This window comes from Sardina pilchardus, chromosome 4 (genome assembly GCF_963854185.1).
Source record: "Sardina pilchardus chromosome 4, fSarPil1.1, whole genome shotgun sequence".
Taxonomy (NCBI): domain Eukaryota; kingdom Metazoa; phylum Chordata; class Actinopteri; order Clupeiformes; family Clupeidae; genus Sardina; species Sardina pilchardus.
The window spans coordinates 14,873,913-14,895,441 of record NC_084997.1 but is presented as its reverse complement, the minus strand read 5'-3'; the positions used below and the strand labels follow the sequence as shown (position 1 = coordinate 14,895,441).

General features: G+C 44.5%; 3 protein-coding genes across 6 annotated transcripts in view; 2 read left to right on the top strand and 1 right to left on the bottom strand.

Annotated features, from left to right (window-relative positions):
* The window catches only part of kdm6a (lysine (K)-specific demethylase 6A), a 70,557-nt gene extending 68,180 nt beyond the window's left edge, over nt 1–2,377 (bottom strand). For 3 of the 4 annotated variants that reach the window (XM_062534291.1, XM_062534293.1, XM_062534292.1), the window contains exons 1-2: nt 1,866–2,377; nt 1,668–1,731 (exon numbers count right to left, since the gene is read on the bottom strand). In XM_062534291.1, the coding sequence (XP_062390275.1) occupies nt 1,668–1,731; nt 1,866–2,035 (234 nt within the window). In that variant the 5' untranslated portion in view covers nt 2,036–2,377. The remainder of the gene's footprint in view (nt 1–1,667; nt 1,732–1,865) is intronic. The other variant, XM_062534294.1, reaches the window with a different exon arrangement.
* Nucleotides 2,378–3,507: 1,130 nt separating this feature from the next.
* On the top strand, nt 3,508–7,141 carry fundc1 (FUN14 domain containing 1). The gene is made up of 5 exons (XM_062534290.1): nt 3,508–3,664; nt 4,665–4,836; nt 5,075–5,150; nt 5,836–5,964; nt 6,464–7,141. Exons 1-5 carry the CDS (start codon nt 3,646–3,648, stop codon nt 6,539–6,541), a joined length of 474 nt encoding a protein of 157 aa, XP_062390274.1. The 5' UTR covers nt 3,508–3,645; the 3' UTR covers nt 6,542–7,141.
* A 401-nt stretch (nt 7,142–7,542) lies between these two features.
* On the top strand, nt 7,543–20,390 carry efhc2 (EF-hand domain (C-terminal) containing 2). Its single transcript, XM_062533428.1, has 15 exons — nt 7,543–7,634; nt 7,866–8,054; nt 8,162–8,312; nt 8,458–8,681; nt 8,901–9,152; nt 9,958–10,065; nt 11,580–11,718; nt 13,098–13,263; nt 14,069–14,211; nt 14,440–14,636; nt 15,148–15,272; nt 15,683–15,877; nt 17,197–17,289; nt 17,739–17,841; nt 20,090–20,390. The coding sequence occupies exons 1-15, from the start codon at nt 7,593–7,595 to the stop codon at nt 20,201–20,203; spliced, it is 2,241 nt and encodes a 746-aa protein (XP_062389412.1). The 5' UTR covers nt 7,543–7,592; the 3' UTR covers nt 20,204–20,390.
* The last annotated feature ends 1,139 nt before the right edge of the window (nt 20,391–21,529 follow it).

The following is a 21,529-nucleotide window of genomic DNA, read 5'->3' as shown; positions in this document are numbered from 1 at the left end:
CGGCAACAACCACAATGTGTATCATTAGTTAAGCTTGAGAATAATCGGTCAGGGGAAAAAACACATTCGTGCAACACTCCCCTCCCTGCCCCGCCATCTTGGACCAATCCACGAAGCCATTAGCGACTTAGCTAGCCATTTGGCTAGCATTCAGAGTCCCAAAATGTTAGCTAGAAGCTACTGTTGGATGGCTAACGTTACAGGACTGGACACGTTTGATCCATGTCATCAAAAAGTGACAATAGCAAAACCGACTTCGAAAAAAGTTTCACATTACGTTGGTCCTACCAATAATGAGAGTGCAATGGAACCAAGAAATAGGCAGCTTGTAATGAACCAACAAATAACCATTTCGGCTGGCTATGCTGGCTAACATGAGAATTAATACGGATAGTAAACCGAAATTAGCTTCACAGCTAACTTAGCTAGCTAATATAGCTAGCAAATGACAAGCGCCGATTATCACAACCGAGCTTTGCACAGAATAGTTTAGTAGGGCAGTTTTTCACCTTGGACTAGAGCTAACTTGCACCAGCCGTCAGACATTTTAACCAAGTGTGCAGCTACAGAACGGAGTGAGCTGCCTACTTCGCTGCATTTCTCCCAGCATAACGTTAGGTCTGCATCGCCAACTAACACTAACCGCTTATCTGTAGTATACTGGCTAGTTCAATCGCTAGCAGAGTATCGCCATTTCAAAGTGCGTTAACCAGGGCGACACCAAAATTCGCCATCTAGCTGCTTAGTTTTCCCATCCCTAGATACACACTGTTGGGGCTGACTATATGATTCTTATCGAGCAAGTTAGCGTATTGTAATGTGGGGAAAATACATTCATCTTCTGGCCAACCTGGGTTGCAACATTTACACATGATCAACCAGTGACTCTTGCATCGGTTTAATAATCTGGGAACGAGAGATGATGCGTTTGATTAAGGATTTAGCCAGCCACCTAGCTTACATCCTGACTAGGGTTTTCAAAGACCAAGTAGCTTACTAGCTGTGCATTGCTAGCTACGTTTCTTATTTAGCAGACTATTTAGGTTAGCAAATAGCAGCGTTACGTTAGCTGGGTAGACATTTCGAATACACTTCATCTGATAGGGTTTGCGTAGCTACTTAAATGAACCCTTCCTGCTCAAATGTTACATATCTTAGTTGCAGCTATGCACCCAAGAGGTACTAATGAAGCCAACCTTGGGAGGCTAACGTTATTGGATCCTGTAATATTTTGGCACACAAGTGTTGTTACATCTGGTAAAGGTAGCTAGCTAGCAAACCTCTGCACGCCACACACGCTTTTTTACCATAACTTAGATAGAAATTGTGGCCAGATCTTGGGAATATCGTCAATGTGTAGTAAAGTGCATGATCACACAGCCAAGAAGCTGAAATCATCCTTGACAAATAATCATCTTACAGTATAACGCCAGAAAGCGTTGTTGGGTGAATAGCTCGCTGGCTAGCTTGCTTTAATGTGTGGCTACTGACAGTGCAGCATAGTGAACATTGAAGTTTCGTTAGCCTGACGGCTATGGGCTGGAGACGTATTAGCAGGATTTGGTTGTCCGATAAACAATGTTTATCTGGTACGTATTTCAAGAGGGAAATGCATAAGTCAGGAGTGGTAACTAAAACAGCCAGCCTTGGTTCTACTCCTGACATACCTTTAACAGCAAGGCCTTCGTTCTGGCGCCATCTTCATGAAGCCTCTGAAATCCAAATAGTGAACTGCAAATAGAGGACAACACAGGCGGTTCCGTGTTACTTTGAGCGCCACATATAAATTTTTTACGACTTAAACAGGAGTTACGCGACACCAAAAAATTAGGCACGTTTAAGTTTGATCAAAGAGCATTTCTAACCTGTCGATTCCGACCAAGCTGTCCCTCTCCTGCGCCGTTAGCTTCGGAAAGTCCTCTTCGGTTTCACTCGCTTTTCCCGCCGCCATTTTCTTTTCCTCATCACCAGCAGCGCCGATACTTCGAGCAGCAGCGCAGGCAGCAGCGGCGAGCGACACTCCGCACGATTTCATGGAAAAGCAACAGGAAAGCGGTAGAGAAACTCCACCGAAATAATTTACGAACCAAAGAACAGCACCTTTGCCAGGATTAAAACATAAAAGAATTGATGCCAAGTCCGGAAAATAGGATCCTTCCAAAAGCCTCCTTTTCACATTGTTCTATGCAAAACACGCTGTATTAGCTAATACCGTAGGATGCATGGAGCAATGCTAATGCGGGGTTTTTACCATACGGCGTTATTTGGTAATATCACAAACTTCCCCCCAATCGCCAGCTCAAAGTTATTATAATTGTGTCACTCTGGCGAACCCACGCCGCTGCCGTCGGAACGCCCTCTCCGTTTTGAGTAACCAATAATCAGTTTCCTACGTGAACATGTGACTGGCCTTGTCTTGGGTCCCTTTCTCCGTTTCTCATATAAACTTTCAGGGGGAGGATAAATAACAAACCCGTAACTTTACGCACTACCTATGGGGGTTTTGATTGGCTTTTCATACTGTATTTTGATTACGTAAGTGAAATTTGAAACACACTATTGGTTAGTGTATACGTCTTTTTGACAATGTTGCCAATGTGGGCGGAGTGTTAAAAAGAAAGTCATTTTGGTTTTCAACAACTAAATGCAATGGTGGCCAAGATTTTGTTCCTGGTCATATGAAAATCGACTCTGAACTGGTCTCTCTTACTACTCGCAGCACTTACAGCACTGTAGATGTAGCCTACTCATTTTGACACAAATAAGTCTGCAATCAACTTAACCGTGGCACCACGTTCTGTCCCCTGCATAGGCGAATAGTTTCACAGTAGGCTACAACACATTGCCTGAACGAATCTCTAACAAGAGTTTTGCTAAACATTTCTGAGAAATTCGTCTGAGGTTGGGTCAGCTATGATTGTCTCTTCCCTTCACAAACCACATCACATGCTGGTATTTGTACAAAACTGACTACCAACATCATGAAATAATTCCATTGATGTAGGCTACCAGCTATGTTTCCTAAAGAGCCTGCACTGGCCTAGAATGACTGCGCTGTCCTGTTGGACGAACCGACCCCTCTGTGTGGCTAGATTGGATGAGCAGTAAACCTGTCAACTACGTCCAGAGCCGTAAAGTGAAGACTGTGCCGCCAGAAATTATGTGATATGGGGTGGACAGATGAAATGTTAAGCCAACATATCGCTCCTTACCAAAGGGACTAATGCAGCCTACCACCAACCATGCTGTGCTTTTTTTTTTTACAACACGTCTTTTAATGAGGATAGTTGTGAAGTACCCTGCCACGATTGCATCGCTTATAATGTGACAATTTGTAGATGTGTCCAGAATCATAAAGTCAGACTCGATCCAGATTGTAGTGTGGACGAGAGACCATCATTCGTCCAAATCCAAACCCATATTTATTGCATATCTATTTGCACTGCCTGCTATAAAAAAAAAAATCACGCATCGATTAACACGTTCATGATATTAAACATGTCTTATGCGTACAAGTATGACCATTTATAACGCTATTGTCTGGTTGCATTCAGACACTATGTCGCAGGGCACGTTTAAAATGTAGCGTTCATGTGCGTGATACTGTATTGTCAACATTGTTAACGTTGGTCTCTGCGTTTCAAAATGGCGGACCACGGAGAGGGTAAGTGGTGAATGCTAGCAGACCACACAATGTTTTGGAGTCTGCCGTTGTTGTTTAAGTTATTTTCTTTTATTCTTTGTAAATTACAGTGTTTGAATTCTAGTAATATGTTATGATTGTTGTTTTAGATATAAATATTGGGTTAATTCGCTACCTTTATCATTATGTCCTGGCTAGCACACCAGCTAAATTAGCCTATACAAACGATAGGCTTTTGTACTGTTGTCATCATGGTTGTCATAGACTGTTGTACACTGACCCAGCTAGTTAGCTACCATTAGCAGATGTAATCACAGATTAAGTGAAGATGGCTACCTAAAGACTAAATTCCCTAACCAGCCACGTAATCACAAAGTATGACACCTTGAGGAATCGGAGGCATCCTAGTAATATGTCATCAGTGCATGTCTTTTGAAACAAGGTTGGCTTAACGTTAACGTTACTTAGCAAAGTAGCAGGTTGACTAATCATTTTCACTTGGGGTTTATGTTATTAATTACGGTCAATTTGCCTTATGCACATGCAAACACAAAATATGTATTTTAGGTTAGCCTCTGTTTTGGGAAAAGGTGCATGTTTTGACATTGGGTTGGGTGATGGATACCTGCCATATGGAGTAGAATACTGTAACCCATAAACGTATGTTTGTACCTATGCTGTAACCATTCACCTTTAAAGGTATTTATGGGTTAGTAGAGTAGTTGCTGTACATTCGTTCAAGTAATTTGCAGAATAGCACTTTAATCTGCAAGTAGTGGGTGCTGTGATGGGTTAGATTTCCATGGAGAACAGCCTGTTTACTAACTGCACACTTTACCTGAACTACTTTATGTCACCTTGATGCCTTAAAGGCATCTGTCAACTGTGCTGACATAGTAACGGCTTCGTTCTCCAAATCCTTATTACATGAAATATCTCTTTTTATAATAATTTGTGACTTTTTGAGTCATATGTATTTACCTTTATATTCAAACAAGCTGTACCATTTGTTTATTTTCAGAACAAGATGCTGAAGTTGAGGATGTTGAGGATGAGTTGTATGAAGTTGTGGACATCACAGATTATGCCAGGCGCCATCAGTGGTGGAGCCGTGTCTTTGGGAACAATTCTGGTCCGATAGCTGAGAAATACTCTGTGGCCACCCAAATCATGATGGGAGGAGTCACTGGTTGGTGCGTTGTGCCAGGGTTATGCAGAGCCAAGAGACTACAACCTCAGGCTTCATTACATCATATGATATCTCACATGCCTTGTCTCTTAAACAACAAGCTGTAAACAAACAACAATCACTTGAGTCTTCCTTCATTTATGTTCCAGACAAAATAGCACGGGTGTTTCTGGTTTTCTGTCTGCTTAGCATATCATATTTTCAATGCAAATTCCAACCATATATTTTTATTTTGCCTAAAGGTGTGCAGGGTATCTCTTTCAAAGAGTGGGGAAGATTGCTGCCACTGCTGTTGGTGGCGGATTTCTACTTTTGCAGGTAAGAGGCAAATCGAGGAGACTGAGAGTGATAATATTGCACTCTGTGTATTCCTTTGTTTTGGTTAAAGGTACGGTGAGCGATGCTGGGCGATGTTGTGTTTGTTTATGTTTCTGTTTCTGTTTCTTAGCAGACACTTTTGTCCCAAGCAACTTACACTGTATATGAATCAAAGATCAAACTAAATACACCAGAGAGGTAGCTCAATCCATCCTTTAGTGCGCCCCGAGACACTCCACACAGGCTGCGCCCACCTTGTTTGTGACCAGTACATGCAGCCAGGGCTGTGGAAGGAGACATGGGTTTTTTTGGGACATATTCCCTAAATGTGGCAAAATGTTGTCTTAGAAAACGCTTTGCATCGATGACTATACAGTTTTTTCCCCATTACATTGGCATGTAGCACAAGATATGTCAGTCTTGCTACACATCATGAAATTACTTGGGGCACTTCATTTACCTTGGCCATTTCCAGGGTCCTGTCCATTTCCTAATTGGCCAGGACCCTATTAGTTGTGAACATGATATTAAAATGTAACTAGAATTGTTGATTTTTCAGTGTAATGGTTGCTTGCCTTGTGTAGTGATGGATCAGTTATGAAAATCTGTATGAAATTATACCTTTTGAATATTTACAGATACAGGATTTAATGCAACCCTCTTTCTGTCTCTGGCACATGTTTAGATTGCCAATCACAGTGGATATGTACAGGTTGACTGGAAGAAAGTTGAGAAGGATGTCAACAAAGCCAAGAAACATCTGAAAAAGAGAGCTAACAAAGCTGCTCCTGAACTGAACTCCTTCATAGAAGAGGTAAGCATATCTTGAGACCGCCTCAGAATGGAAACGTGCATTCTAGGAAATGTTCTGCCACCAAGCAGTATATTCTCTTGTTACTTTATGGTACTGTTCAGAGACATGATTTAAAAGCATTTACAGTTGATTCCCGGTAGTTGCAATAATGTGACACAATCCTGGCTTCAAATGAGAGGCAAATATGTTAAATATAGGATTGCTTTGCAGTGTTGATCACTGTATAAACATTTAAAAGATTGCTGTGTTGTATATCTTGATGTCTTGAACAAATATAAGGCTGAATGTGAAATGTATTAAATTAATTTTTGTTCAATTGTAATGTGTAAGCCATAGTTCTTCCCTGATGTTTAGACAAAGTTTCTATAATCCCAGTTGTTTGTTAAAGATAGAATTTTGGCTATGATTCCTGCCAATCATTCTAAATGAGCTGTCTAAGGTGTGTGAGTATTATTATTGATACCTGAGTACCATAACAATAACATCATTTTTGCTTCAGTCCACAGAATTTGTAAAAAGGAACATTGTCATGTCGAGCGGATTCGTCGGAGGCTTCCTGCTGGGTCTGGCATCTTAAGCGTTACAGGAGTGGAGTTTGCTGTCAGTCATCTCGATCGAGAGATGCGCTCCCTTTCGTTACTGTGAAACACGGTCTCATACCGCAGAATGCAGTGTGGGGCCCTCGGTACTCCACGTCGTCGTCGTCTGTGCAGCATGCTCAGTTACAAACCCCTCTCATACTACTGCGTCCCTACAGTCAGTAGAGTTGACTGGGTGCGCACTACAAGCTGCACAACACAACACCACACAACAAGCCAAACGCCATTAAGATCTCGGTGTCCTGTATATTTTGATCCATCTGTTTTGGTTGATTTGTAGTGTTGTCAGCTTAAGAATCTCATGGAAGTGTCCTCCTCGGCGGTGGTCGTGCTTCCAGTTTAGTAGGAAAACTAGAAATTTCCTCATGTCATGTACTGTATATGACCATAAATAGAATCATATCTAGGTTTTTACAGTATGTGACTTGCCTTTTGGACAGTGCAATATTTGAAGTCAAATCTAATAAAGCCTATTCTTATCTGCTGTGCACAATACCAAAATAACCTTTATTGTTTACCATTTTTTTGTTGCTCTGTTACTCTGTGCATATATCTCTGTAATACAACTCTAAAACAAATTGTTTTATATGGTTTATTCTCAATGACTGTCTGCACTACAAATAGTGATTGTGATTGTGGATCTGTTTGTGGGTGGGTGAAATATTTGTGTTATGTCTGATAGCTGTAATAATGTCTGAAGCATGTTAATGGGCCTATTGTTCTACACTAAGCAATGCACAGCAATATTCAATCGCAATTTAAGACTTCAAGGCATGGAGAACTTGGCCAGTAATATTTTAGATTACATGCTCAATACTGAGTCGGATACATCTTGTCGTCTACAAATATTAGTGAATTACATTGTAACCAGCGTTAACTAAAGAATGGCACTGTAGAATGTATTCACATTCATGGTTCCTGCGTTGCCATGCAACAGTATCAAACAACGCATTTGCCATAGCAACTTGTTATTGCAGTGGCGAAGGTCCGATAGAAGAACTCAAATAAGTAGCCTAGCGTAGGGCCAAAATGGCGCTGCCTCTGCTGCCAGGATATTCAATGAACAAAAACGTAAGTATTTACCACCACATATTATTAACAAGAGATTCCTCAAGAAAGGTTAGGAATATGGAATGGTCAACTTGTCCGTACGTAATGCGTTTAGATACGTAGGCTAGCCTACTTCCCAAAAAGGATGGTCCCCAAGGGACCCATACCGCGCTATGCCACAAATAATTATTTGCGCAGGACTTGTACTATTTGAAAATTGCTATTGGTTATTTTAATTGATTTGTTTTCTAGTTGGGCAAAGACAAATTTCATAAGTCACAGCATTTTGACTATACGAATGGAGTACCAATGTTGGTCGGATCTGAGAAGCCAGGCATTGGAGGGGAATTGCTTCTAGGCCAGAAGCAAAAGCCAAAATACTCTGTGTTTCCCAAGGGAGAAAATAGTCATGCGCCCTCATGGGTAGCCTTTGACAAACAGGTTAGAAGCATTCCCAAAACTTTTCAACATTGTTTCTATTTACTGGTAGCCTCCAAAATAAACACTGTTCTTGTTCCCATCTTATCATTTGCAATGCCTTGCGGCAGGTGCTGTGTTTTGATGCATTTTTCCAAGAGGTTGTGCCTCAGAGCAAGGAAGAAAAATACAGGATTAGGAAGTGCAAAATCTACTTTTATCTGGAGGATGACACCATTCAAGTAGTGGAGCCAGAATTCAAGAACAGCGGGATCCCTCAGGGTAGGCCACTCTGTGAAGAAACCTGCCACTCCAGTCAGAAATGCTGGCCTCTTGAAAAGAAGCAGAGTTAATGAGAATAACTGTTGTTCCTCTCTTTAGAGAATACAAATATGGAATTTTAACTCACTTTTTTTTTCCATGACAGGAACCCTGATCCGACGCCACAGGATTCCGCTCCCACCTCCAAATGATGACCAATTCTACAACGTGCACCATTTCAACATCAACCAGGAGATGGCGCTGTACTCCAGGACCTTTAAGATCATGGACTGTGACCCTTTCACAAGAAATTTCATGAGGAAATTGGGAGTGCGCATCAATCCCACTTCCAGCGTTCCCGAGGATCCTTATAGTGACCTTCGTCAACAGGTGAAGATGAGGAATGCACAAGAGATATTCAGGGAAATATCTCGCTCAATATAGGCACTGTATTAGGCTACATTGCAGCACTATGTACTGAATACTATATGCTGTTTCTCATTTTTCTCTTTCTAAATAGTCTTTGACCATTAGATTTCTTTGTTGTGACATATTGACATAAGTATGTGATTTAATTAAATGTTTTAAATGCTTTGTTGTTTGTGGCAGATGGAGGAGAGCATGAAGCCTTTGCGTCCTTATGAGAGACAGGACACTCTGAAGCAGTTTCTTGACCATGACCGCAATGTCCTGTGCTTTTACTGCTACTGGGATGACTCGGAGAGCATGTTCGGCGACCCCCGAGAGCTCATAATGCATTACTTCCTGGCCGACGACACCATTGAGATCCGAGAGGTCATCTACCCGAATTCGGGCCGTGACGCCACCCCTAAGTTTCTTCACAGGAGTAGGCTACCCAAGGTTAGACCTTCAGGGGGCTCCTTGAATGTGATTGATGGCTGTCTAGAATTTCCCCTGCTGTGAAAACTGTTCTCTACAGCGATCTGAACCTATGGTCAAAAGTCAATCATTCATTTAGCAGGTACTTAAATATTTCACAGCCCCTGTGAAGATGACTACAAAACTATTGTATTATAACGTGTAAATGTTCTATCATACATCACAACAGTCCATAATGCAATCCAGGGTGTCCAGCCCATGACCTTGGTGTTGTTGTCACCATGCTTTGTCAGTTGACCCTGCAGAAGCACCATGAAATGGGCTCAACCGCAACCAGGTGCAGTGTGCAACTGTGAACTCAGGAGACTGTACCAGCAAGCAGAGGCCTCCTCTGCCTCAGTGAGCATTCCCATCTCTAGCATGAAGCTTTTATCTGGGCTGACAGCACTGAAGTAACGTCTAGCCTCCCCTAAAGCACTTTTCCATTCTCCCCAGTTGCCTCCTCAGACCTAATTTATAATGAAGGAATGCTAAAGCTCAGCCTTGTTTCTCTCTCTCTCTCTCTTTCTTTTTTTTCTCTTTCGTTTTTTTGTTTTGTTTTGTTTTGTTTTGTCTCCCATTTATTATGCGCTATGCGCCTAAAGTTCTGTTGCCTCTCAGAAAATGTCATCCGAAAGGTTTGGCGAGAATCCCCTGGTGGGAAAATAATTATGTCCCCCGATACAAATTAGTCTTGTCCTTCAAGATATATTGCAATTATGGTCTCATTTAAGCTTGTCCTTCAAGATAGAACGTAATTATTTTCTCTCTGTTTCATATTGAACAGCACGCTCCTATTCCCGTAAGCCAGCCAGGGGAGAAAACAAATCGCACTGTCCTCAATGTGTTCGGACCGATGGGACATGGGGGACGCTATATTTTGGATAGCCTGAAAGTAGGTGAACATTTTTTTATTACTATTGAAATAAAAGAAATTCTCATTAAAAATCTGTCAACAGTTGCTGTAATTCTGTTTGGTTGCTCTCCCTCAGAACATAAAGTAGATTACCATAGAGTTTAAGGAATGGACGGACAACCACAGTTTTGTGGTGTCTTTGTTTTATTTTATTTGTATATAAATGACATCTGTGCTTCAATGGAAAATTGTAAAGTGCATTTCTATGCTGATGACACAATCCTTTATGCCTATGCACCATCTGTAGAGCAAGCAGTGTCATATCTTCAATGTGCATTTGATTGTGTGCAGAAGTCTTTAAATGATCTTAAACTGGTTCTAAATGAAGCTAAAACTAAATGTATGATCTTTACTAGATCTAGAAAGTGTGACCTTGATGCCTATAACATTAGTTCCTTAAATGGGACAAAAATTGAGCAAGTTTCTCAATATAAATATCTTGGCATATGGCTAGACAATAAACTTTCATTTAAAACTCATGTGCTTGATCTTACAAAAAAAGTAAAAATTAAATTAGGTGCACTTTACAGGATTAGGTCCTGTTTCTCTTTAGAAAGCAGAATGACCATCATTCAAGCAACCATACTGTCAGTCCTAGACTATGGTGACATTGTGTATATGCATGCAGCTCCTTCCACTCTGAAATTACTTGATGCAGTTTACCACAGTTCACTACGTTTTATAACTGGTGATGGGTTTAGAACTCATCACTGCACACTATATGAAAATGTAGGATGGACTTCCCTTTATGATAGGAGGGAAAGGCACTGCCTCCTTTTTGTTTATAAGGCATTACTGGGAAAGTTGCCTCCTTACCTAACTTCTCTTCTGAATATGAAATCAATCTGCCACAATACACGTTCACAGGGTTTTATATCTCTTCAAACTCCTCAAATTAAATCAGAATTTGGTAAATTAGCTTTTACATTTTTTGCATCTAATAAATGGAACAAATTCCAAGAATTATTCAAATTAGATAGGTTTGTGTCACTAGACCATTTCAAAGGTATGATTGATGATATGGCTGTTGTAAAATGTTCTTGCTTTGACTAATATTTAGACCTTTTATTTTATTATTATTATTATTATTATTATTATTATTATTATTATTTATACATACTTTTCCCTCTTCTCTTCTCTCTGTTTTTATTATTATTGCTTTATAAATTGTTTATGTATTATTTTTCTTATTCTTGTTTTATTATTTTGATTATTGTTGTTATATGTTTTGTGACTCAGGGCATTGCTGTAAAAGAGCTTGATGCTCAGTCAATTTTCCCTGAATAAAAAACGGTTGATGATGATGATGATGATGTTTTGTTTTGTTTTGTTTTTTTTGTTTAGGTTTTTTGTTATTGTGCCTTTTTTTTTTTTTTTTGTCTTGCTGTAGTGAAAACCTCATTTCATACACCACTGCATGGGAGGGTCATTGTAAGTTCAGACAATGAGAGTTCAGGATGTTTCCAGCATGTAATTCCTCACTTTCCCAACAGACTGGTGCCGTCCAAGAGAACTTCTACAAGGACTGTGACTTGACTATTGGCAGCGTCGTCAACGTCTGGGGCAGACGGGTGATCATTTGCGACTGTGACAACTTCACTAAAGAATTTTACCGCACCAAGTATGGCGTAGGTGAGTTCTGGCGGATGGAGACAGAATCTTGAATTTATTTGGCTGGAACTAGGGGGAATTAAGGACAAATGCCACCTACGCCACAGGTTACCAGAGGACCTTTATATCCTGACCGTTTTTTTCCTTGTAATGCCCAAAATTGGCACGGAACATAAGAGCTCTCCATCTCTCACTCAGAGAGATCTCTTCTAGAATGTGTTTGCGTTTGGGCATGGCACAGGAGGGCGCATCAGAGCAGGCTTTTTCTCCTGCGGCGCCCAGGCTAAGCTGAGGCAAAGCTTGCATTACTCGTGAACTGCCACTTGATGTCAGTAAGGCTTTGGGATCAATCACCTTATCCTGTCAAATGGTAGTCCTAGGCGCTGGAGCGCTGCATAGACTCTGACTGAACTTTAAAGCACATTTGATTTAAACAATGGCTGAGGCTTCATGTGAACAAAACTATAGGGTTGTTCTGATCGTATCGAGGATTGTTTTGCGAACTGAGCTGCATCATTCTCATGGTTATGCAGACACGTCTTCGCAGACATATTTTTGGAAACACAATTCATGACCTCCCAAATTTCCCCAGCATATTTGCGGGCGTGTGAATTTTTCACAAAGAGATGCACATCTACAGCAAACAATCTCCATGGATATGAAGGCTATGGAGAAGAAATTCCCCCTCTTTTCCCTCAGGATAGAACCTCTGTAGAACAAGTAGAACCTCAGTGGAATTTCAGGGCAGCAGACCCACCAAATATGTGTGTGTGTGTGTGTGTGTGTGTGTGTGTAAGGCCCTTTGGAGAGCAAAAGTGGGCTGTGAAAGGGAGCATGACGGACGAGCGACTCTAGATCATCCTTGTCTGTCTGAAGCCACCACACATGAGCTGTGTGGCCTCCCAGGCCTCTCTTCATCTTCAAACGCACACACACACACACACACACACACACACAGTCACACACAAGGGTCTCCAGCACCTCCACTTTTACCGGACGTAACACTAGATACGTGTGTGTGTGTGTGTGTGTGTGTGTGTGTGTGTGGACTCCACCACTCTCAGTGCCCCTCACTTTGTCATGCTGATTGAAGGGGCTTGTTGCGTTAGTTACGGGCGGTTGTAATGAATGTTAGCGAGCCGGGGTGACAGGCCCGCCCTGAAGGAGAGCCTGTGCGTGCTTTGCTCGGGGTGAACGGGGTCACACTTACGATGGTAAGGCACTTATGGAGATGGATAACACAGAGACTCACGGATATATCCATGTGCATTTCCTAATGTCTATGTCTTTGTCTTTCTCCATTTGTCTCACTTTCTTACTCTCTCTCTCTTTTTTCTCTCTCTGTCTCTCTCTCTCTGTCTCTCTTTCCCCGGTCCTCTCTTCCTTGCGTGGGTTTGAAGAGGACTTCACCCCTGTGCAGTACAAAGCTCCCCCAGCCCCCAAGCCGGCCAGACAGGTGCCCCCGTATAATGGCTTTGGATCGGAAGAAGACTCCCTGTGCTCCTGCCAGAGCCTGCTGCCCAAGCCCCCGCAGAAGGACTTCAAGAAGCTGATGGAGAAGGACAGGTAACTGGACGCTCCCCTTACAGATCCCATCTGGGGAGGACGCTTAATATATAGTCCAGCCATAAGAAGTCACCCAGTGTAAAGATGGCAAAAGCGAGCATAGCCCAGTCTGTAATGACATTCAGTGAGATTCATTTGTACATTCTATAGCCCTTTTGATGCTAAAGGTAAAAGAGGCTAGTGTCTCTTCTGCTCCGTGAGTAATCAGACATCCAAACTCACTCATTAGATACTTCCGAATTCGTGTCGGGAATGAATTTGGCCGGTGGAGGAGGTTATTGGAGGAGGTTTTGTTTTTGGGTTGTGAGCCACACAAAGGATCCATGTCTGCCAAAACCAATATCTCAGTGGTGAAATTAAGCAGTCACTGCTTTAAACCGTATTTGAGGAAACTAGGGCCAAGGAATGTACCATTTTGTCGCTGTTTTCGTGCGGTGGTCATTTTTGAGGGATTATTTTAACCGTTGTCCTGGACATGATTCATTGTGCAATCAACTTGATTTAACTCTGCGTCCTCTCCATCTTTTCCAAGCCTTTAATGTACCTGCTGTCATGACACATTTATTATGCTAACATGGATACTCATCTATTTACCAAGATCATTTTAGCTCACTGAACTCCTTTTAATTTAAAACAGAGTACATTCCACTGAAATGGTTAGGAGTGTAAGGGACTTCAGTCTATCTATGCCATGTGTTATTTGTACTAAACTTTTTGATAGAGTTGCCAAGCTGAATTTGTTGGCAAGTGTTCACTGCTCCCTTCAGCCACTCTAGATTGATGCGTATTTGTTTTCTGTGTCAAGGCAAGGTCTTGAGAGTAACGTGCTGCGATTTGTCGGCAAGATGGAGACCGACAATCCCATTGACAAGGAGCGAGTGTTCATCATCTCCTTCTACCTGAGTGATGACACCATCGCCGTGTTTGAGCCCACTCAGAGGAACACAGGTGAGCAGATTAATTTCGATGCGCTTCAGTGCGTTCTGTAGTCTTCCAATACTGGGAGTCTTGATTCTCAAATTCAACTACTCCAGTGTCCTGTGATATGTGTGTATTGTGATATGTGTGTCTCCAAGTAAATCAGCAACCTTGCTGATGTTTTTTTGTGTATGTTTCTCTGTGTTCGTGTGTGTGTGTGTGTGTGTCTGTGCGCGCGCGCGTACGTACATCTCACAGGAGTGATCGGTGGTAAGTTCCTGGAGAGAGGCCGGGTGAAGAAGCCAGGCCAGGCTCTGTTCAAGAGCGAGATGTCCGAGTACTTCACCGCGCAGGACCTCTACGTGGGAGCGCGACTCCTGCTCAACAACCAGCCCTTCCAGCTGGTGGATGCTGACGAGTACGCCTTCAACTACATGGAGCAGCATGCAGAGGAGGTCAGGCTCCAAAGTTCCAAAGAGCACTCACTTTCCATATTTTACATGTTATATGTTATCATGTACAGTATGAACACTTGTTTTTAGTATATTACAGTATGCAGTACTACATAGTCCATACATGTATTACATATTATGGATGTTTTGAAGTTGCATGATGGAAATTTGCTGAAGTGATCATAGCTGTGAAGATCATAATAGTACTTGTTAGAGTATAGTGATGAATTGATATTTCACAATTCACATGTTATTTATGAATCGATTCTTGGCTTGATGTAATAAGTGGACATTTGCGTTAATTAAACAAACCCCTTTGCGCAGTGAGCTGTACAGAATTGTGTGGGCACGCGGTATAGAGGCGCCATGAGTGTTTGCATTCGCTTGGCACGGAGCTTAGTGACCTTGGCCATTGCCAGCGACATGCGCTACAAAGTGGGCTTCAGTTTCACAAGTTACATGTACTTAACGGGGACCATGTTGACACTCGTGTTCACGCCGTACCTATAATTAGTTCCCAAGGGCCAACATTGCCACCATCCTGAGCAAGATTAAATCCATCAGCAAGGAGAAGAAGACCCAGCTTCTGGCCATGGCCGACTCTGGAGGCACCGGCTTCATCCACTATGAGCATTTCAGGTATGTATCCCTCCCTATCCTGTGTTGAGAATGATTCATAAGCTAATACGATCGGCCTTAACTCCCCACCGTGACTTTGTGGCTCTTTTCTGTTCTGGGTGGGCTAGTGAGAGCTCACTTCTAAATCCCATTATGAGCAGCCATGTTGAATACCGCTGTGGAATAAATAAGACTGCATTTGAACTGTGTGGACAGACAGGATTTATGTTAGATCTTATTATTTTAACAAGTATCCGCTAGCTTTAGCTCATGATAATACTCAGTATACTTCATTGGCTTCACTTCATTGTGACATCAAGCAAAGTTACTTGCACATCCACACCTGTATATTCCATTCATAAGCCCTCGGCCGCCACAGAGACCAATAAAACGGGTTGGTTGGTGTGTGTGCCCCCCCCCCTCCCCCTCAGGTCCTTGCTGGCGGCCACCGACTGCGGTCTGTCAGAGCACGAGATCATGATGCTGGGACGCAGCTACTCGGAGCGGCAGGAGGCCGAGGCCGACATGGCCAAGATGCTGGCCGTGGCGCAGGACCACCTGAGGAAGAAACACTTCGAGGCCTTCGCCGACATGGTCAGGGCGTTCACCCACGAGGACCGGAACAGGTACCGCAAACACTGCCTTCTTCCCCAGAGCTTTTTCATGTGGTGAGAGTTGGGGTGTGTTAGAGCAACATGGTTGGCTCATTGGTATACCACAAGAGTGTCAGGATGAGCCAAGCCAGGTGCTTTGGGGTTTTTCTTCCCTCCAAAAATCTTTCACTTGGGTCGTACTACATTTCATACACACACACACACACACACACACACACACACACACACACACACACACACACCCGTCGTTCACTGACATTTAAATTTGTATGCCAAGTATTCATAGATTTCTCAGCTCTCATGTGGTTCACCTGTCAACTCATGTTGACAATACTCATAAAAATATACGCACCAAGTAATTATTGCACCCCCCCCCCACACACAGACACACACACACTCACATACACACACACACAAAGAGATCCCTTACCTTCCACACGGACACATAGGCTGTCTCTCTCTCTCTCTCACACACACACACACACACACACACACACACACACACACACACACACACACACACACACACACACACACACACACACACACTCAGACTCCTCACAAAGGTAAAATAAGCGAAAAACCATCAATCTGCAGCTCGGTCCGCCCCAGTTCGAGGCGCTCCGATTCGTTCCAGTGGTTCAAGTGGAGCATTGGAACCAGATGATCCCCACAGAGTGGGAGGCTGGGGCATGTCGCAGGCCGGGGGGGGGGAGAGAAATGGATGGCGGCGAGCGCCAAGGGGTCAACGCGCATGTCCTGTTTATGCGGCCCGCGTGGAACGATCGCTTCTTTTCAGATTTTTCCCGAAAAATGCCGTACGTGGCGGATAATGAAGTTAGTATGTCTGCGATCGTCTCGGGCCAAAGAACGAGCCTAGTCGCCATCGCCCTGCCTCCAGACAAGAGCCTCACACACACACACACACACACACACACACACACACACACACACACACACACACAAACAACACACACACACACACACACACACACACACACACACACACACACAAACAACACACACACACACACACACGCACACAAAGCAAAAGTAAATTGATAAATAAAAATCCTTACAATTGACTCTGATCCCAAAGTGAGGGCTGCTGAGAATATTTGGAAGCCAAACGCTTCTTGAAACATTGTGGTACCTGTGCATGAAAAAAACATTGGATTCTTACTCATGATACGTCATACTCACAGAACCTATTGCAACCTTTTTTTTCGTCTCTTGGACAGCATCATTGATATGGAGGTGAAGTTAGCTGAGAAACACTGAAGTTCTCTCATTGAAGTCGGTTTTGTTTTTCTCTGCTTCTTCCTGTGAAGGACCGGCCTCCTGTCCAGCAGGGAGACCCGCACCATCTGCAAGGCCTTCCAGCTGCCCCTGACCGATGACCTCCTGAGGGCTCTCCTCAGCAAGTAAGACCCGTAGTAGAGAGAGCTGCCATATCTCCCTCTCTTCTTCCCTCTCAGGGCCCATTTCATACGCCACATAGATACTTCATCTGCTCTTAGAATGCTCTATATTCTCTTGCTACCTTCTCTTGTCAGGCAGACAGCATTGCTAAAATGCTATTTGTGTCAGTATTCATTTTGCTGTGGACGGGACCATTTGGGGAGAGTTGCATCTAATTGCAGGCTGTGGTTTTGGAGGGAAGATTCCCCCTCTGAAAAAGTCCCAGCAGTCTGAGGAACACTTGTCACATCTCACAAATCACACGCTGAGGCTTTCTCTCTCTCTCTCTCTCTCTCTCTCTCTCTCTCTCTCTCTCTCTCTCTCTCTCTCTCTCTCTCTCTCTCTCTCTCTCTCTCTCTCTTTTCTCCTAATCCCCTGTGAACTGTCCCTTTCTTCTGCGCTTTCTCCTCAGGTATGAGAGGGAGTCGGGGGAGATTGACTACCACGCCTTCCTGTCTGGCATCAACTGGAGGGAGAACCCCACACCACCAGTCCTCCCCGACGACATGCTCAAGGTGAGACAACACAGAGTTGCACAACACAGAACAGACAAAAAAGACATTCCTCCATGGTCTTCCCTCCAGCAATACGAGTCCTTGCAAACACAGAAGTCTACCGTATGTCCATCATTTTAAATGACTGGATAGTTTAATGACAAAAAAAAAAAACATGTTGTCACTAACACTACCTATCTGTTCATGTAGCTTTTGAATCATAGAAATCTAGAATCTAGAATCTAGAAATAAGAATGTCTGTTGTGCTGTGTTGAAGCCTTTTGTGAGAGACAGCTGACATGGCTCTCAGTCTGTGCTCTGCTTGACTAGCTAGCGCAGGAGGCTAAGCTGAACAGAAGGGTGGAGTGTGACCGCCCCCGGCTGTAGAGTTTGACTGCACATCATGTTCAATTATGTTGGACGCGGTCATTACTTCAGGTGTGATTTGTGTCAGTGCGGGTCTTTGTGCTCGGCCATTGGCTCTCGCTCTCGACTGTGAAATCGCAGTGTGATTGCTATTGGCCTGGGGAACGGAGGGAGAGAGACAGAGGAAGAGGGGGGGAAATGAAGGAGAGGAAGAGAGAGAGGGGGAAAGAGAGAAGGAGAGGAGAAGAGAGGGTGAGAAGGAGGGAAGTGAGGGAGACACAAAATGAGAAAGACAGGGATGAGAGGAAGAGAATGAGCAGAGAAAAGAGAGGATGAGAAAGAAAGAGAGACAGCAGGAGGGACAGATGGAGATATAGCAAGACAAGAGAGAGGAGTTGAGAAAGGAGAGAAAGAGCAAAACAAGGGGAGGGAGAGAAAGAGGGATATCCAGGAAGAGAGAGTGGTGTGCCAGAAACACCAGGAGAGAAAGAGAGAGAGAGAGAGAGGAAGAGAACAGAGATTAAGAGTCAATACGAGATACTGTCCAAAGAAAGGAAGAAAGAGAGCGGTAGAAGGAGGGAGAAATAGATTGAGAGTCAGAAAGAGAAGGAGAAGGAGAGAGAACGTCCAGGTGGCTCAGCTCCAGGCCTATGGCCATGTCCTCGGGGCGTACGAACGAGTGAGCAAAGGGCCTGCTGTGTGTGTGAGCGTGCGTGCGTGTGTGTGTGTGCGCGTGCGTACGTGTGCGTGTGTGTGTGCACGCTCCTCCTCCTCCTCCTCCTCCTCGCCTCACCTCCCCCAAATCAGCCCTGAGAAAATCCACTCAAGGCTCCGCTCCGCACCACCTCCTTTATTACGGCGCCGTAATTTAGCGTGCCGTGCCACAGCGCCGGCGCCTAAGCAGAACCATCTGCGCCCGGACCACAGGGGCCGGCCGACACCGGAGCACCGAGACCAGCGACCGGGGCCCCCGCCGCGCACCGCACCGCACCGCCGCTTACCCTCCAGCAGAGGGAGCCGGCGAGTGCGTGCATGTGTGTGGGTATGTGTGTGCGAGCGTGTGTGTGTGTGTGTGTGTGTGTGTGTGTGTTTTGCTGCATGGTTGTGTGGTTGCTGGATGTTTTTGTGTCTCCCTGCGGCCAGCCTTTGGTGTGTTGTTCGTTGATAGGTTCATTGCTCATTTTTTTCCCCCCAGTGTTGCTCCGTGTGTTGATCTGTCTGATGGCCTCTGTTGCCGCTTTGCAGCCTTTCTCTGTGACCCAGCCCAAGGCCACACTAACGGGCCAGACTATGGTGGATTACTCTGCCTTTGTCCAAGGACTCGCCGGACAGTAAGAAGAAGAGGAGCGAAGACGCTGCCGTCATGGTGTATGACTTTCAATGTGCCCTTCGAGACTCCCCACTCCCCTCCAAAAAGTTTCCTCTGTCTCTCTTTATATCCCTGTCTTCTCTTGATGATAGTTCTATTCTCTCTCTCTCTCTCTCTCTCCCGCTCTCTTTCTTTTTTGCTGTCGTTGCGTTCCTTCCATCCCTCCCTCCATGTTGTTGTCCAGTCCCAGCCATCTTCCTCTGCTCGTCTCTGTCCATCTCCCCTTACCTTCATCCTCATGCCTGATGCCCTGGAGGCCTAGTCTCTCTCCAACAGACCCCTTCACTGCCATAAAGCACTCCTGTTGATTCACGACTCTATGCGATGATGCGCTTCCTCTGTGGCCAGTAAAACAATAACAATAACAACAACAGTAAAACAAAACACACAAAACGCTGCATGGCGATTGATGATGTGGATTTGCTCCATTCAGCGGTCTCTCTCTCTCTCTCTCTCTCTCTCTCTCTCTCTCTCTCTCTCTCTGTGTGTCTCTCTGCTTTTAAAAAGCCCCTCGTCTCGATTTTGTTTTTCCAGTTTGATGTGAACTGGAACGGAACTCCACAGGGCCTGGCGGTGAGGAGCGTCCACTACGCTCTCCTGCTGGAGGATGTCTTCGGCCCCAGAGGGACGGCGGCCACAGAGAACTGAACGGCAGTGCGGATAAAGAGAGAGAGAGAGAGAGAGAGAGAGAGAGAGAGTGTGAAATGGAGAGAAAGAGACAGAGAGCGGTCGGAATATCAGATCTCACCTGTACCAACTGCCGGACCGCAAAAAAACATCCGACCCTGTTTATTTTTCCTGCCGAAGTGAAGCAAAAATACAAGCCTCAAACTCCCTCTTGTGTTTGTTTGTGTCTGTGCTAAAGTATGCTGTTAAGGGGTAGGTATCAATTCACAGTAAATCAAAAACACACTCCCACCAAAGCGCCACTGGAAGCATCTTGCGTTATTCACCCTCAGGGTAGACTCAGACGCTGTAAAAGATACAAGCGCTACAAAGCAAAACACATTTTGTACGCAGGGGCTGGGCGGACCACATGCCTCGCACATTGTTTTGCGATGATTACGGAAAGAATGCTTGTATAACGTAACAACAGCGTGCACACCACGCGTCTCCGAGAGACAGACAGGAGGAAGTTGTCTCTGAATAGCCCCGACCACCCCGCCGATAAGCCTGTTGCCAGACAGGCAGCCGGCAACCACGCTCAACCGCAGACGCCGGGGCTTCCGTGGCCAAAAAGTCCGACCCCTGCCGCCGCCGCCGCCGGACAGTGGCCGTGTATGGGGGCGCAGACGGTGGGATTTGAGCACCGCGGGCTATCGGTGGGGGGGCGCGACAGGGACCTGTTTCAGGGCTTAATCCACTGTGTCATTCAATTACTGGTGGTGGATAGCACACAAGGAGAAGCAGGGGGACCTCACCCCCAAACACACACACACACACACACACACACACACACACACACGTGGATACAGAGATAGATACACTATCAAAGACAGAGACATATGCACACACACACACACACACCGACATACAGAGACACACATACAAATACACACACAACACACACACACACACACACACACACACACAGACGACCTGCAGGTTGAGGGTGCTTGTAATCAGATCTGGAGCAATCAAGGCACTCAATCCCTCTGTGCGACAGAAAGAGGGCATTACATCACTGGGGCATTATCAAGTCTTCATTCTTAGCTTTCACACTTACTAAAATATTAGCCTCCCGAGTCGCCGCGCCGCTCCCGCCTGTCCCCGACACAAAGGCTGACGTCGTCAGGGCCACTCAGGGGACCACGTGTTTGGCCTTTTATGCCTCTCCAAAAATGCGTGTCACACACACACACACACTCACACATTCAGTCCACACACTTACCATTAGTTAAAAGGAAGTGCTCTATTCTATCAACACCTCTTCCACATTGGCAAAGAGGTTATTTATACTCTGCCTCGCGGTCC